The 18,412-nt window shown below is 35.1% G+C and overlaps 1 protein-coding gene across 1 annotated transcript in view; it reads left to right on the top strand.

Moving 5' to 3' along the window:
• KPNA4 (karyopherin subunit alpha 4) overlaps positions 1-18,412 on the top strand; it is a 65,845-nt gene that overhangs the window by 31,334 nt on the left and 16,099 nt on the right. The window contains exons 2-11 of the mRNA XM_003794634.3: positions 2,890-2,934; positions 3,816-3,905; positions 4,014-4,043; positions 4,135-4,187; positions 7,702-7,797; positions 8,689-8,774; positions 10,248-10,334; positions 12,457-12,626; positions 12,718-12,762; positions 16,239-16,370. Of these exons, the coding sequence (XP_003794682.1) occupies positions 2,890-2,934; positions 3,816-3,905; positions 4,014-4,043; positions 4,135-4,187; positions 7,702-7,797; positions 8,689-8,774; positions 10,248-10,334; positions 12,457-12,626; positions 12,718-12,762; positions 16,239-16,370 (834 nt within the window). The remainder of the gene's footprint in view (positions 1-2,889; positions 2,935-3,815; positions 3,906-4,013; positions 4,044-4,134; positions 4,188-7,701; positions 7,798-8,688; positions 8,775-10,247; positions 10,335-12,456; positions 12,627-12,717; positions 12,763-16,238; positions 16,371-18,412) is intronic.

Genomic DNA, 18,412 nt, shown 5'->3' with positions numbered 1-18,412 from the left:
AAATGCTGTCTTTTTCAGAACACACCTTTTTCAAAAGGAAATTTTGGATGAACACTTTACCCAGTTAGCAAAGGTTATTGATCAGTAGGACGATATATGGGAATCACTTGAAGAATACGTTTATAGACTTATTAATTGGAGAATACAACGAAAAGTTCAAGGACTCTGAGAATCATGACATCACACTCAAGTTAGCTTTCCAGCTTCACCTAGTTGATATGACCAAGGTATCAAAAGGAGTACAGATGGAATTGACTGAACTCTCAGTAGATGACATTAAAATAGTCATTGCTTGATGCTAAGAAATATCTAGTTGAAATGTGGAAAAATAGCAATAGAATACCTTAAAAAAAAAAGTTTTGCTTTTTATCCACATATTGCTCTGAGTCTATATGGGGTCCCAAAAGTCACCATACATAAGGCAAATGGGAAATTGTAACTAAATGTACATGTATTTAAAAAATATTCAGTGTAAAATTTTGCAAAGAAGTGGCCAACATGTAGAGACTATTTCATAAATATTTTGTAATGAATATTTTGTAAATGTACATTTAGCTGCAGTTTCCCATTTTCCCTATGTATGATGTCTTTAGGTGACTTTGGGGACACCTTGTACATTCTTTTACCTAACCCAAATCAAGACACCCTTAAGGTCACAAATCACTGACCTTATCTAGAGGATCACCTAAAATTGCCAGCCTTCATGCTGCAACCAAAATTCAAATGCTTTCCAACAGAAAGCAGACACAACTAAGTAATTTAATTATTTATTATTATTATTATTTTGCAGTTTTTGGCCTGGGCTGGGTTTGAACCCGCCACCTCCAGCATATGGGGCCAGCGCCTTACTCCTTTGAGCCACAGGCATCGCCCAGTAATTGAATTATTAACTTTAAAATTAACAGTTGTGATTTTTAAAAGTTATTAAGTATGTAGTAATTAATGACAAAATAATATACATTTTTATGTGTATCTAATTGAAGTTTCTTGAATGTGGCCTTACTTGAGTATAGCTAAATTAATGTGGTCTTTTGACATGAAAAGGTCAAGCAATCAGTGTAACCTAGTTCTTATACCCTCAATGAATCCCCAACAATTAAAAAAAAAGCAGGCAGTGGATATGATGAGAGTATTTGACTGGACTTAAGCTACTATATACAAAGTATGGACTTTTACTCTGAAGTGGTGGTCAGTTGGATGGTTTTGTACAGGGGAGTAATGTGATCTTGATTGACTTTTTAGAAGTGTTTTACTGAGGCCTTGAACCTTTCCTCCCTCAGAATTTGTAGGCAACATTCAAGAAGACCTGAGAACTCAGAAAAAAATTTCATCTTTATTTTCACTAACTTTTAGCTGGCAGTATTTCTTTACTTAATAATGCAGCCAGTAAACCATAGTAGTATTAGTTACCTTTGAATTTGTCACTGTCAATAAAAATCACACTGTTTTTGTTGCAGATATCCTGAAATATCACTTATGGTCATCATTATTTTGAAAATATAGTAGTTATTAGACCCACTGCTAGAAGCCGTTTAATGTAATAAATACTCATATATTTTTTTTTTCATATTGAATCATTTTTGATAACTGTATATCAACATAATTCCTTTCCTTTGAAATCTGTGTATTTCTTTTGCGTATTTATAAATACTCTCTGAAAAGGTGTCCACTGATTTTACCAGGTTGCCAAAAGAACCCATTGCACATAAAAATTAGGACTCCCTGTAAGGTTCCCTCTGGTTGATGTGATAATAGGCTGGGAAGGAATAATAGAGAGCAAGAGCAGGAGGGTTGTACAAGTTAGGAGGCTTTTGGTATTAATCTAGGTGAGAGATAATGGTAAGTTAGACTAGAGTAGTTGCATAGGAGGTAGTGATACGTGTTTGGATTTTGGATATGTTTTGAAGGTTAGAAACAGGATTTGGTAACAGATTGGGTGTGTAAGTGAGAGAAAAAGAATCAAGAATGGCTGCAAGGTTTTTGGCTTATGTACCTGCAAGAGTAGAATTGACCTTTGCCAAGATAGGAGTAGAGTATGTTTGTTAAAAATCAAAAGTTCAATTTTGGATATAAGCTTGAGGTATTTATTAGACTTCTAAGTAATACTTTGTGACTTGTATTTCTGTTTAATATGTCTTGGGATATGCAGTCATTAGAAAGAATGAGGTGAACCCATATGTAGAAACAACTTGAATGTGTATTATTTCTAAACATTTGAATGTTTTTTACAGTAAGTATGTATTGATACAATAGGTAACTTATAAATGACGAAAACATACTTAAAAATAAGAGAATGGTCACAGTATTTGATAGAATAGTTATATGGTCATTGGAAAGAATGAAATACGTTTATGCCACCATGGGAGATCTATAAATCAAGGTCTGTAGATAAACCAAAATAAAGTGAGGAACAGAATAAATAGTACATGTGTATCCAACTGATAATAAATCTAGTAGTGTTTACTTTTAGAGAAAAAGACTATGTGTGAGCTGAAAAGTTCCCTAGGCTTGCTTTTTTTTCTGGATTTATTAACCTTGTAAATGTGTTACTTTGTATAATGTCATTGGTTCATTAATACAGGGAGTAAGATTATGGGCTCTTTTATTCTTTGTACCTCTATATTTTTATAAACCTTATATTAACAGTTTTTAAAATTGATATATTCAGTATTATAGATTAACTGATAATTTCAAAGAGATTTTCAGTATATTGAAATGTAAAACGAAGATACAAAGCCATCTATTTGGTGTGATAGTATGATCTTTATTATAAGTAAAATATGACTTGGACTAGCAGAAAAAATTAGGAGTATACATTAAAATGTTAATAGTTTTCTCTGGGTGATGGAATTTGAGGTGATATTTAAAATATTACTGATTTTTTTATAGACTATGAGAAGACAACGGAATGAAGTTGTAGTTGAATTAAGGAAGGTGAGTGATTAATATTGGATATTTCTAGGCATAATTCTGGCAGTGTTATAGTGTATGTACAGAATATCAAATATGTATTTATGTAAAATGTGTAAAATGTTTTATTTACTTAATATAGTTAAGCTTTCAAAAATCTCAACTCCTTAGCATTTCTTTTTCTTTTGAAGAAATTTTGATTAAATTTGACACCTTTTGAGGTTGAGGGGATACAGTTCTTCATTACCCATAGACAACTTATTGGATTTTTTTTCTTTTGTAATTTTTAATGATTTTTATAAAGTATAAGTCATAGAGATACTGTTATACTAAATAGTTCTGCTGTTAATGGACAGTGGTTATGCCCTGAACAGAACTTGTTGTTACTTAACAAATTCCATCAACTTTTCAAGTATTGAGGTAGGTTGTAGTTGAAAATATATTTGAAAATTTGCCTCAAACATTTTAAATGAAATCAAATGGCCCTTGAGCTTTGTCAGGCATTGCTTTTGTCTAATTTTGAACTCCCAACTTTTGCTTTGACTTTGCTTTTAGGTGATAAAGAAAAGCTTTTAGATGATGTATAAAATGGTTTAGTACTTTCAAATAAATATGTGTGTTTGGTTCTGGCTTAAACTAGACACTATCTTCTGTAGTCAAACTTTTATTTTTGTTTTGTTTATTTTTACATAGTTCACTGGTCATTAAAAATGGAATATTTGGAGTTTGGGATTCAAATTAGTGTTGCTTAAGTGTTTAATTCACAATATGGTTTAATTTTTTGCATTTGAATTTTACTTTTTAAAGGTACTATATATTTCAGTTTGTAGGCACATGCTTGCCTTACTTTTTAATGAAAGTATTTAGATTGTTTTTTAAACTGAAGTTCTTTGATTTTTTTTAAGAATAAAAGAGATGAACATCTCTTAAAGAGAAGAAATGTACCACATGAAGACATCTGTGAAGACTCTGATATAGATGGTGATTATAGAGTGGTAAGTTGTTATTCTGACAACTTTAAAACTACTAGTGAAAGATGACACATACATATAGAATTGTAAAGTGACATGTTAACATAGTTTTTTTTTTCTCTTTTTTCCCAGCAAAATACCTCTCTAGAAGCTATTGTACAAGTAAGTTATTTTTTTCCCATCTTCATTTATATTTCTTGTGCTCAACAACTATTATTGATTATTTACATCATAAATTGGTTTTTTTTAATAGAATGCTTCAAGTGATAACCAAGGAATTCAATTAAGTGCAGTTCAAGCTGCTAGGTAAGTTAAATTTTGAGAACATAATTAAATTTTATAACTTACACAGGGGTTTTATTTTGGATTTTTTACTATATAATAGTCCTGTCAATCAAATTTAACTTTTATAGCAAATAGCAGTAAACAGTCATGAACCAACTGAATTTATTTTTAAAAATTGTTCTCTGGTGTGCTTAAAAATCATAAATTTTTTAAGTTGAAAATATACATACAGATGCTAGGAAAAAATTGATTTGACAAATTAGTGCCATAGACTAATAGGAAAACTTTTATTTATGAAGCTTTGCTCTTTACTAATTACGGTTTAATTTTATAAAAAGATTCTTCAAAGCCTTATCAGGTAACTAATTTTTCTGAGTCCTTTTATCAAACAATAAATCAAGACATATAAGTTCATACATCAGTGTATCCAGGCATCCTCAAACTATGGCCCATGGGCCACATGCGGCCTGCCTAGGACATTTATCTGGCCCACCAGGTGTTTTTGCCGCTGCTGCCTGTCCTGCTTAGCAGCCAACTCATCCTGGGGCCCTCAGTGTGGCCCTCAAACAGTCTGAGGGACAGTGAACTGGCCCCTTGTTTAAATAGTTTGAGGACCCCTGGTATAGACAAACAGAAACTTAAGATTTAGGGCTGGTTGGGCGTAGTGGCTCTGTTTAATTCTAGCACTCTGGGAGGCCGAGGCATGTGAATTGCTTGAGCTCAAGAGTTCAAGACCAGCCTGAGCAAGAGAGAGACTACGTCTCTACTAAAAATAGAAAAAACTAGCTGGGCATAGTCGTGCAAGACTGTAGTCCCACTTTGGGGAGGCCGAGACAAGAGGATCACTTTAACCCAGGAGTTTAAGGTTGCTGTGAGCAATGATGACTCCATGGCACTCCACCCAGCACTCTGCCCAGGGTGACAGAGTGAGTGAGACTCAGTCTCAAAGAAAAAAAAGATTTAGGGCTGCAAACGCCTCCAGTGTCTTCCCAGGTAGGAGATACCAAGTTGGTTTGCACATTTCTATTATGAAACCTATACTCTGATTTTAAGATAAGAACTACAGAAATACTACTGAGACCTTTGTATTAACAAATACATTGACGAAGACATGATTGTATGATAATATGTATACTATGCTTGCTTTGTATGTGTATAATTGTAAGAGTAATACCCTGTATTGTGATTATCAGTAAGAAAGAGATATTTAAGCAAGCAGTTGATCCAAGTTGTGAAATTTCAAAGTAGAAAAAGAATTGACAGGAGTCAAAAGGGAGTGCACAGATCCCTTTTATGTTTATTAGACTTTTCTCACTTTTGTGTATTTGGCTTAAATAACCTAGGGCAGGGAAATTACAGAATTACAAGGTTGTGTACCACAGGTAAAAGAACTTCTTAGAGAGGACTTTGTTAATATAGACTGGAAATCAGAGAACCATTCACATCTCCAAATGACTAATGTTTATAGGAAGTATGATTAAGAAATTGATTTTGTTCACCATTGTCAGTTGAATAATTGGTAGTTTGGGGATTTTTTTTTTTTTTTTTTTTGAGACAAAGTTCCACTGGGTCACTCTAGGTAGAGTGCTGTGGCATCATACCTCACAGCAGCCTCAAATTCTTAGGCTTGAGCAATCTTTTTGCCTTAGCCTCCCAAGTAGCTGGGATTACAAGCATGTGCCACTATGCCTGGCTAGTTTTTCTACTTTTAGTAGGGGTGAGGTCTCACTCTTGCTCAGGCTAGTCTTAAACTCCTCTGAGTTCAAGTGATCTATCTAGCTTCCTTAGCCTCCCAGAGTGCTAGGATTACAGGTGTGAGCCACTGTGCCGAGCCAGTTTTGGTATAATTCTTCTCAACATGAGTTCTGCAAGAAAATTAAAGCCCAATATCCCCAAGACAAGAGGTTGTCAAAGTATGATCTATGGATCCCTGAGAGATTTTGAGACAATACCAGGAACAAACAAAGTTTCGTAATACTTCTAAGACTTTATTTGCCTTTTATCACTATGTTAAGCTTTACATTGATGTTGAAAAGCAAGTATGGGCAAAACTACTGGCACCTCAGCACAAATCAAAACAATGGTCCCAAACTAATTCTCAGTAATAGACATAGGATTATGTTATGTAAATACTCTTAGAATTCAAAGATAGTGTTGTGTAAAACATAGAACTTGAAGTAGACTTTGAATTATTCAAATTGAGGATGAGGAATTCCAAGGGAGGGGAATAGGATATGAAGGATGGAAATAAGATTTAAGTGGTATGACAGACAACTTGACCTATTGCTGAGTTACATAGATTCAGATTAGTTGGGTAAGGAGCCAATCTGTAGAGCAGTTTAAAGCTAGTCAAGGAGTTTACATTGATAAAGTAGTAAGTAAGCAACCATTGTTTAGTTTATATAGAGCAGTGATCTGGCTAAACTTATTAAACATTGCCTTTATGTAGTGATGCCAGAGGTTAAAGCAGATAAAAGATTTGTGTTAGGCCACATAGAGGATTTATCAGCTATAAATCTACGGTTTACCACATGGGAAAATAGGCACTAGGTTTTGTTTTGGATCCTGTAAGTTCCATGAGAGCAGGAATGTATGTCTTGTCCACCTCAATAGTTCTAGCATCTTTCAGGATCTTTTCCTATGTTTTACTGTCCTTATTTCATTTCTCTTTAGTTGCTGATATGAGAATGCTATTGGACTTACTTTTATGACCTTTAGTTTAGTATATAAAGTAGTATGAAGAATTAAGTACTAAGGCCAGGTGTGGTGGCTCATGCCTGTAATCCTAGTGCTCTGGGAGGCTGGGATGGGTGGATTGCCTGAGCTCAGGAAGCAAGATCCCGTGTCTAAAAAATAGCCAGGTGCTGTGGCGGGTGGCTGTAGTCCCAGCTACTAGGGAGGCTAAAGCAAGAGAATCTCTTGAGCCCAAGTGTTTGAGGTTACTATGAGCTGTGATGTCATGGAACTCTACTGAGGTTGACAAAATAAAACTCAAAAAAAAGATAAATGGAGAAGAATGAAGTACTAGTATCTGCTATAAATATCAGATATGCCAGTAGCCTGCCTGCTTTTGTCCTTTGACTTTGTTGTGACCTAGTGTGAATAATTTTGAGTATTTTGGTGACTTCTTAATTCCTTTTTTAGCAAGGTAAATGCTGTTTTGAAGTTTACCCACTTCTATGAGCTCAAAAATAAGGGCAGACATAATACATGCTAAACATTTAATTATCTTTTTATAAGTTGTGGTCAGGACTTTATTGAGGGAATAATATTGTACTGATAAAATTGATGAAGTAGTTTATGTCTGTCATATTTTCCTAATTATCGGTGGTCTTTGTAAATTTAATTTATAAATTAATCTTTTTATAATTGGAGAAGTGGACGCATTATGTAAATTATAAAAAGTAAAACTTTCAGAGAGGGTACTTATACTACATATTCAGATTTATGATAATGTCTGTCAAATGTGAATTTAAATTTAATTATGATATTATATGCCATTAAGTTTCATGTAGGCTATTTATATCTCTTACAGGAAGCTTTTGTCCAGTGATCGAAATCCACCAATTGATGACTTAATAAAATCTGGAATATTGCCTATATTAGTCCATTGTCTTGAAAGAGATGACAAGTAAGTACATTATCTTTTAAAAGTTTGGGATATAGCTTTGGGAGAAGGCCAGATTTTCTAGTAGTTTGATCTTTAAAGAAAAAGAAAAGGGGGCTCGGCACCCATATCACAGTGGTTGCAGCGCTGGCCACATATACCAAGGCTGGTGGGTTCGAACACCAAGGCTGCCCAGCCTGGGACAGTCAGACAGCAATGACAACTGCAGCAAAACAATAGCCGGGCATTGTGGCAGGCACCTTTAGTTCCAGCAGCTTGGGAGGCTGAGGCAAGATAATTGCTTAAGCCCAAAAGTTGAGGTTGCTATGAGCTGTGATGCCACAGCACTCTCCTGAAGGCAACACAGTGAGACTTTGTCTCAAAAAAAAAAAAAAAGAAAGAAAGAAAGAAAAGAGAAGAAAAAGGAGCTATGAATGGAAATGAAAAGGCAAAAGGTGTACTAATGCCAGCAGATGAAGGTAAAGGACAACAAGGACCTTGAGAATGAAGAATTTAGTTTTTAAGCTTTGAAAATTGGCAAGAGCTAATTTGACCAAATATATACTTGAGAAAACTGAGGAATATTGGGCAAATATCTTAATAAAAAGTCCTTATTAAAAATAAGGACAGAAGAGCTTTTTATACTGAAGAGATATTTTTAAACAGTCCTGGGAGGGTGAAAAAAAAAAAAGCTGGATGGATAGATGCCTTTTTTTTTTTTTTTCCTTTGGCCAGGGCCGGGTTTGAACCCGCCATCTCTGGTATATGGGGCCAGTGCCCTACTCCTTTGAGCCACAGGTGCCACCCGATAGATATCTTTTGAAACAAAATATTTACTACATCTAAAATGCTGAATGTTTAGTAGATATTTGGGCAACATAGAAATCTCTACTTTTTCTTTTTTCTCTTTTGTAGTCCTTCTTTACAGTTCGAGGCTGCATGGGCTTTGACAAACATTGCATCTGGAACCTCAGAACAAACTCAAGCAGTAGTTCAGTCCAGTAAGTTATTAACAAACAAAATTCCCATTTTTAAAAATAGAGTCAGAAAAATAAAATGATTTTCCTAAAAGAACATAGTTATTTGTAAATAGCTATTATGTATAAAATAATAGCTACTAAGTCACACATAGGGTTATTGAAATAGACCACCTTAATTTAAGTATTACATTAATCATCTTCTTGAAATAACTAACATTTTCTGTTCCCCCAAATTCACTTGATTCCTTTCTAAATGTGAGGACATTTCCTAATTACAGTAGCAGGTTACATTATTGTCACATTATTTATAGGATATTGGTAGGAATAAAGGAGTTTTTCCCATTGTCATATTGCCTCTCAGCTGCTCTTATTGAGGTTGCTATCAAATATTAAAGAAATTTTATATAAAGTAGTCTGATCAAGTGAATGATTTGAACAGTTTATCACTTATTTTTAATAAGATTGATTATCTTTTATGTTTCAAGAGATGTATGTGGAAAGTTATTATCAGAAGTAATAAAGTGTATTGTTTACGTGAATGTTGTTTGATTCTTCTGTCAAACAGAAATTAATAATTTTAAAGAAGGTAGTTAAATATATAAGTAGGGTAGTTAGCTAGGCTTGTTAAAATTGCAAACACGGATTTCTACATGATTTTGAAAGGAAACAAAGGTATTATCCAAGTAAACATTTTATTATGAAGTTGTTTTTGTTGTAGTATTACTTAGAAAAGATAATTACCTGAAATCCTACTAAAACTGTTTTGGTTTGTGTTTAGGTGGTTTTTGTTGTGTTTTTTTTTGGGGGGGGGTGTTTTGTATTAGGTAAGTCCTCACTTTTTTTCCTTTCTGTTTTATGTTACCTATTAGAAAGAGGCTTAGAATTTAATATTGCTAGTCTGTTTTAATAAATGAAAAATAATGGATAAATGAATTAATTTTTATTATAAATAAACATAATCTACATATACTTAAGTAGCATCTTACAAAATAATACGTATATCAGAGGAAGGAAGACAAGTTGTTTAGTCCAATATTTTTTTCACATGTTCAGATACGGATCTGTTTCCTATCCTTGTTGAGTAACAGAATCACTTTCTGATTCAGAAGGTCTCATATGGCCCAGAAATCACTAGCCTGTCCAAAGAACCACATAGTGTTAATTTAAATTTGTGTATTCAAGTTACTTCAACAATTGGACTTTTAAAATTTGAGGATAATACTTAATCTATAAGAATAAATCCTAAATTAGAAATAAATCCAGATTTAATTATGAGTGAAATTTTATAAGTTTAATATTTGCCTGTATTTCAAAACTCATTTTGATGCTGAATAAGCAGTCTGCTAGTCAGAACACTTCTAATAATGCTATTTTAATAAACAGCACTAAATAACAATATATTTTTGATAGGTTAGCAGAAAAATCAAGATTGATTTTTGGTTTAGCATTTGTTGTCTTCAACTTTAAGTGTGAATTTACGTTTTCCTCCTTCAGATGCTGTGCCACTTTTCCTGAGGCTTCTCCATTCACCCCATCAGAATGTCTGTGAGCAAGCCGTGTGGGCACTGGGAAATATCATAGGTTTGTATAAAACTTAGTGGAATACCAGTCCAGCAATTGTTACCACATACAGGGTAGTTCTGAGAAGAGTCTAAAATGAAATCATTGTATATCTTTTGCAGACTTTAGTACATTAAAATTTAGTAATATATAAAATACAGTAATATTATATTACTATCTTCATGAGTCAATAGAAAATATCTGTAGCTTGTTGACAGTCAAGTTAAATGTTTAACATCAAGGTATGTTTTTACCATACCTATCACTTTTTTCTGATAAATAATTGTAGAGACAATGATTAAAACATTGACTGACAGGCTAGAAAAAAATATTTTTTCCTTGAGGTTAGGGTGTTTTATTAGGTCAAGAGATGTGTGAGTTATATATGCTTCACAAGACCCCAGAGTGAAAACTAGCATAATAAGTTAAATTCAACTCACATGGCAGTTAATGTATTGAAGACATTTCTAATATTTCAAGGATTTGTTTTTTACCTAAAGCCTAACTTAACCCAAATTCAAAAAGTTGAAGAACTGCCCTCCAGAAGAAAATATAAAACATCTGGGATCTGAATTGTATTGCTCTTCTCACTTGGTTCACAAAGCTTAGAGGTGGGGTTCAGGTGCTTTTTCTAGGGGTCTCACTAATTCAGTGAAGCAGGATTCTAAACATTACTTCTGCCAGACTCTTTCGTGTTCTTGCATGGAAGTAATCAGTATTAGTTTGATATACCTCCTCTTCAGTGGTCTTGTACAGGGTCAGTATAGGGGATGGTTATGAGTTTTTCAGAGAGGATTTCTCTGTGAACTATTTGGTGTAAGGTGTACTACTAACTGCGATAAGAATGCTATTGTTTTCTTTTTTTTCCTTTGGTACCATGATGCTCAAGCAGAAGGAAGTTGGTTGTTTCTATATCCCTCACTCCTTTGCTTTAATCCTAAATTTTAGATTTAGAACAATCTTTGGCTTTTGATTCCACTGATACTCCGGAATTAATTAGAATACATCGAAGCAAAAAGAGCAAATATTTTATCTTCAAATATAATGCAAGGAAAAATGTTTTCACCTATGGTAATCCATGTTTTCACACTAGTAATTACAGTGACAGTCTAGTTACAGAAGTTAAGTTTGGTAGTTCTCTATAGCATTGGTTCTCAAACTTAAGAATGCTATAAGAATCCCACCTAGGTTCATTGATACAGAGTCCTGGACTCACAGAGTTTTTGCTTCAGTAAGTCTGAGCTAAAGCTCAAAAATCACATTGGGAACCAGCTAGTCTAAGACTGTTGGTTCTCCCCTTTTTTCTGACATAGTTTTCTCAATATATGGAGTAATCTATAGTTTATACTCTTTTGATGCTCTGATATTGGATTATAAATATAAATTGGACAAATATTTTCTCTTTAATAATATTTTGATGTATCTTTTTATTGAAGTTTGTTAAACCAAGGGTACCATTGATTTTTTTTTTTTTTTGAGACAGAGTCTTATGTCACCCTCACACACTCAGTAGAGTGTTGTGGCATCACAGCACACAGCAACTTCAAACTCTTGGGCTTAAGTGATTCTCTTGCCTCAGCCTCCCAAGTAGCTGGGACTACAGGCACCTGCCACAACGTCTGGCTATTGTTTTAGAGATGAGGTCTCTCTCTGCCTCAGGCTGGTCTTAAATGTGTGAGCTCAGGCAAGCCACCCGCCTCGGCCTCCAGAGTGCTAGGATTACAGGTGTGAGACACCATCCCTGGCCAAGGGTACCATTGAGAGAGAAGGGAAAAAGCAACAGTTCTCTGCTCAACAAAATATGTTTTACCTTTTTTTTATAGAACCATCAGGCAAAAAGAACAGAATATTTTTTAAAACCCTTAAGCTTCCAGAGTTTAGATGACATAAAAACATTTTATAAGGGAGCAGTTTATAAAGCTGAAGATGTGAATAATGTGCAGAAGAATACATTGGCACCTTATGTCACTTCTTTTGGTTCAAAGGCCTTGAATGTGAACTTGATTATTTTACTACCTTTTATATAAAACTAAATAGTACAGAAAATAGTACTAAAGTGCAGAAGGAGCATATTGTACCCTGTGCTTTGTTTTCTGAAAATTCTTATTGTCAAGATTGAAGTAATAAATCCTTCTTTCTATAGGTGATGGGCCCCAATGTAGAGATTATGTCATAAGTCTTGGAGTTGTGAAACCCTTACTTTCCTTCATAAGTCCATCTATTCCTATAACATTTTTAAGAAATGTTACTTGGGTTATGGTCAACTTATGTCGCCACAAAGACCCACCACCACCAATGGAAACCATTCAGGAGGTAAATGAGTTTTTTTTTTAATCAAAGTAGATACAATTATGTGTATTTTTTATCTATTTATGTTTTAAAATCTATATATTTCTCTTCTCAGATTCTTCCAGCCCTTTGTGTTTTAATTCATCACACAGACGTAAATGTGAGTAAATGCTTCTCATCATATATTTATATATATACACATGTATATCACACACACACACACACACATTTGGAGGAGAAAAATGTTATGCTAAGACATCCTGTCAGTGTACTTGCAATCAGATTTTTCCATTTCAACAGCTATAATGTGTATTTGGTGTTTTTATATGTACTCTGTTTATATCACAAAATACAGTTTTGGTCAAGAAAACAAGCAGATCTGTTATTTGGTCTGGGCAATAGCAGTTCTGTGAGTGTATTAGTGTTGTAAAACTCACATTGAAAGTTTTTAAGTTGCCACTTATCTCTCACTAAATCTTGTCTTTGTTCATGAGCTGTTTGTGGAAGTTCATTTTGACAGCTTGGCCAAAGAGAACACACACACGTAGTGACATTTTTGGCTTTGGGAAGATAAAAGAGAGAAATATTTCTGCTTAACTGCATGTATTTACGTATACCAAACCATGAACATTATTTGCTCTTTAATTCCATTTTTATTCTTACTTTTCCAATTGTAGTAACTTTTGAATTGACTTTATTCATCAGGGTAACTCTTGATTATCCAAACAAGAAAAAAATTAGTGCAGACAAGATTTTGAACATATATTTTGCTTATTCTTACCTATACAGATGCAGAGAAAAAAACAGTTCAGGGAATGTGACGAGGTAGAAAACTGCCCCTGCTGCTTATAAAAGTCAGACTGTTAGTATGCTGCAGAAACTGGGAGTGTAGTGGGTAAGGGAGAGGACGTGAATGAGATGTGTGGCAATCACCAAGAGCTTGTGTGGTTCTGTAAAAACAGTTTGGTGTGGTGACCTGTATGTGATGAGCTGCTTTTGTCTCTGTTCTTACAGTTACACCTTGTTTGGAAAGCTCTATAAAGCTTGTGAAATAATTTAAAGGTAGAGTAGTACTATGTCAGTTAGTGACATGTTGTACAGAATTCTAGGTGGACGTGAAAGCTAAAACCTTTTGGTTTTTAGCTCCAGATAGTCTAGGGTCTTAACAACGTGTAAACAGTTTCTAGTTTTGGCTCCTTATAGCCATGTTCTTTTGATTTAATTGTAAATTTTAGTATTTTCCTTTTAGGTGATTTTCCAAAAGTTTATTCTCAAAGTTTATGCCTCTGCTGGAAAACCAAACATCTTGGTTGACTTTATTCAGAAATGTTTTTCTCACCCCAATCTAGATGAGATTAGATTCCATTTTTCTTGTTTTTGCTATATCCTGAAGAATTTCTCAAACCATATTGCATTTTTCTTGTTAATAAAATGTTTAGTAACTGCTTACAAAAATATAATGTTTACTAAAAACAGAATCTTCTAAGGTAAACACTTAACAAGTTCTTAAATCAGGCCATGAAAGAAGTTAAAAGAAAAATTTGAACTGCTTCCACAAATCATAAGTGAAACGCTGACATTATACTGTGGTTGTAATTTATAAACTTGCCACGGAATATAAGCTTTGATAAAAGTACATATGAAGTGAAGTTTGATTTGGGTTCTGATTTTGGTCTGAGTACATTATTGACATGTTTAGCACCACGACTTTTAAAAAAATGTATCTGGTTTTACGTTGTCATGAACAAGTAACTTTAAATTTTTTATATGTGTCAACAAACTTTAGTATATGTTAATAATACTCCACAAAAAGTAGTTACGTTTGCAACTTGGAATTTAGTTGTTTCACATGTGTTGAGACCACTTTCTTTGTGTGATTTCTTTAATTTGATGTCTTCTTTTTACATTAAAAAATATCCTTCAAGTTTTTCTTTAATTTCTGAAGGAACCAATGGCAAAGTACTGATTCCCTCCTCTTAGGAGCTTCTTGGTCAGTTGTAAAAAGGTTTTATACAGACTTGACTTTTGACAGAGTTTGCATTCCCGAAAGGCTTTGGAAGTAAAATTTTAGACACAGTTATAATGCCTGTGTCTTTGTCAATAATTGTATTATTTATAGGCAGCAGTTTAACAGTTTGTCATACTGCCCTGTTATACTTAAAGATATAATCATGAAAAACATCCTACATTTTTTTTAAAATATAATTTAATTTCAGAGGCTGCCCTTTTTGGCAGGTGGGAAATAAGTAGCAGCTGGTGTAAATATATATATTTTTTAACTGGGCTGTTCTTTGTTTGTTTGTTTTTGAGACAGAGTCTCAAGCTGTCACCCTGGGTAGAGTGCCATAGCGTCACTGGTCACAGCAACTTCAAACTCTTGGGTTTAAGGTGGTGCCTATGGCTCAGTGAGTAGGGCGCCAGCCCCATATACCAAGGGTGGTGGGTTCAAACCAAGCCCAGGCCAAACTGCAACAACAATAACAAAAAAATAGCCAGGTGGATGCCTGAAGCCCCAGCTACTCAGGAGGCTGAGGCAAGAGAATCACCTAAGTCCAAGCGCTGGAGGTTGCTGTGTGAGCTGTGATGCCATGGTACTCTACTGAGGGGGATAAAGTGAGACTCTGTCTCTTAATAAAAAATAATAATAATAATAATAATTCTTGGGTTTAGTGATCCTCTTGCCTCAGCCTGCCAAGTAGCTAGGACTGTAGGTACCCACTACAGTGCCTCGCTATTTTTTGGCTATAATTGTCATTGTTGTTTGGCAGGCCCAGGTTGGATTCGAACCTTCCAGCTCTAGTGTATGTGGCTGGTGCCTTAGCTGCTTGAGCTATAGGCGCTGAGCCAAATGGACTGTTTTTTTAATCATAGATCTTGCAAGTTGACCTGTGATTGTGTTTTTAAAAATACCTTGATCTGCAGCTGTGGGGAGTTTTTACTATTTAGGAATTTTCCTCCAATTTTATAAAGCAAAGCAAGATGGTTGGAAACAACTAAACTACTATAATACTAATACTGGGGTATTGGCTTTAGGCATACCTCCATGGTACTCATAATTCTAAAGAGCTCCTTGAATATATCCATTTAGCCTAGATGTTTTGAACCACTGTGCATGTCGGATACGTACAGTCTTTCCAGTTACAGTAGAATCTCCATAGTTGACATAATTTCATAGAACAGAAATGCACCACATGTACATATCAGTACAGCAGGCCTAATTTCTCCTGTTGACCAGTTACAGGGTGGTTTCTTTCAGGGCTTCTACTGTATATATATTAGACACAATGTTTTTGAACCTGTTGTCCTTCAGCCTTTAGGTAGCATAATGTCTTTCTCCTATTTTATATGCTATGTAGTATATGTGTATGGCTTAGTAAATTAAGATGAGATAGTAATCTGGGTTTAGGACTATAATTAACCTAAATATCCTGAATATCACTAAAAGATGTACATACTTAGTACAGACATTTATAGATGCTAATGTTTAATATAATATCAAGAATTTCCATGAATTTAGGTTGTTGTTCCATTGCTTAGGAAAGAAAGCAATGGAACAATCTTAGATAGGTTGTATGGTTAAGGGTTATTAAAATGAGAAAATACTCAAGGCTATTTAAATTTTTATTTTATTTATAGATTTTGGTAGATACAGTCTGGGCCCTGTCTTACCTTACTGATGCTGGCAATGAACAAATACAAATGGTAATAGATTCTGGAATAGTTCCTCATTTGGTTCCTCTACTCAGTCACCAAGAAGTTAAAGTTCAGGTAAGTTTGTTCTTGATAAAATCATAAGTAGTTCTTACCACTGATTCCTTTAAGCATGACATTCAGTGGTGGATGATTTCAATAGTTTAAAGTATATTCTTGGCTGGGTCTGTGGTCTGAGCACTATGGGAGATACTTGTGGCTAGGATTCAGAGCCAGCCTGAGCAAGAGCAAGACCCTATCTCTACAAAAAAAAAAATACTGGAAAAAATTAGCCAGGTGTGGCAGCACACATCTGTAGTCCCAAACACTGAGGAGGCTAAATCAGGAGGTGCCCAGGAGTTTGAGGTTGCACTGGGGTACGATGACACCATTGTTCTCCAGCCTAGGTGACAGAGCAAGATTCTGTTAATCAATCAGTCATCCTTAGAATAACAGCATAACTGTGATGTAAGAGTACTACAGTTTACCAAGAACTCCCTTTTCCCTGCCCAAAACGAACGGGTACCCCATCATAGATTACTGATTTCTAATGTAGACCAGGGCAATTGACTGTAGCAACTTGGATGGCGTCTGTAACAAGTGTTGACACTTTAACTTTTCTTCCTCTTTCTCCCACCCCCAAACATTGGTTTTAATCACTGGGGAGGTTCCGTTCACTCGTTGTTTTGCTGGTACTGAGGTCAAGGCATTATTCTGAAATGGGCTACTTAGGAATTTCCTAAATTGTTGCTTTTCCATTGTTGAAACATTTTTTTATTTAATTTTTTCTTTTATTATTTTTAAATTCTTCCACATGATTTTTATCCCAAAGAACCTGCATCTAGAATGAACTAGAAAGAGAGGGTAAGAAGTTTACACTAATAATTTATGCATTAATTAAATAGTAGCATTAAACTGTAGTGGTATGGTAAAGGGAGATGGACAAAGCTCTCCCAACCTTTGTGAAGTAAATAGTATATTTTAATTTGATGGTGTTTTAGAGTCTGCAAAGTACAATAGCAGCACAGGAAAGTCTCAAGCTGTCCCCCTGGATAAAGTGCTGTAGCATCATAGCTCACAGCAACCTCCAACCCCTGGGCTCAAGCGAGTCTCCTGCCTCTGCCTCCCAAGTAGCTGGGACCACAGGCGCTCACCACAACATCTGGCTATTTTTTGGTTGCAGCCGGCATTGTTGTTTGGCGGGCCCGGGATTCAAACCCACCACCTTATATGGCTGGTGCCTTAGCCACTTGAGCCACAGGCGCCGAGCCTCTTTCTCAATTCTAAATGTTGAGAATTGAGAGAATGTTGATCAAAATCAACTATGTGGAGTTTTAAGAAAAATGTTTTTAAATTTCCCTTGCTAACCCTAGAGACTCTGGGATGTTTCCTAGAAACTTGAGCTTTAAAAGCTCTTTAAGTGATACTGATGTGAAGTTAGAATAGAGACCCAGCGCCCTAAAAAGAAAAAGGGAACACTTAGCTAAATTCAAAAAGGACGATTAATAGAAAGTTATTTATAGTCATTCAGGGGTATTCGTAACTAATTTTAAATATTCTCACTATATGTTTATCACTAAGGCTGCGGTACTTATGTCTAGTATAGCATTTTGGTTTTTGTATTTTGTTTTTGATTTTTCAGAATGCTTCTTAATATTGGACTTCAGTGAGAACATAAGGCTTGGAATTTGCCTTTAGCCAGTGGCAGAAGGAAAGTTCTGACTTTTCCTGATATCTAAGGGAGATTTTCTTAAACTTTACAACTTTTGGCCTGGTGCCTGTGGCTCGAGTAACTAAGGCACCAGCCACATACACCTAAGGTGGTGGGTTCGAATTCAGTCCGGGCTGCCAAACAACAATGATGGCTGCAACCAAAAAATGGCCAGGCGTTGTGGCGGGCACCTGTGGTCCCAGCTACTTGGGAGGCGGAGGCAGGAGAATCGTTTGAGCCCAGGACCTGGAGGTTGCTGTGAGCTGTGACGCTACGGCACTCTACTAGGGCAATAGCTTGAGGCTCTGTCTCAAAAAAAACTTTACAACTTTCATGCCATAATTTAGGAAAACAAAATAGTAAAATGCCGGCTAAGGCGCCAGCCACGTACACCTAAGGTGGCGGGTTC

Source organism: Otolemur garnettii, unplaced genomic scaffold, assembly GCF_000181295.1.
Source record: "Otolemur garnettii isolate 467f Iridium unplaced genomic scaffold, OtoGar3 scaffold00084, whole genome shotgun sequence".
NCBI lineage: Eukaryota > Metazoa > Chordata > Mammalia > Primates > Galagidae > Otolemur > Otolemur garnettii.
Note: the sequence above shows the minus strand (reverse complement) of the source record. Positions and strands in the feature narration are given on the sequence as shown.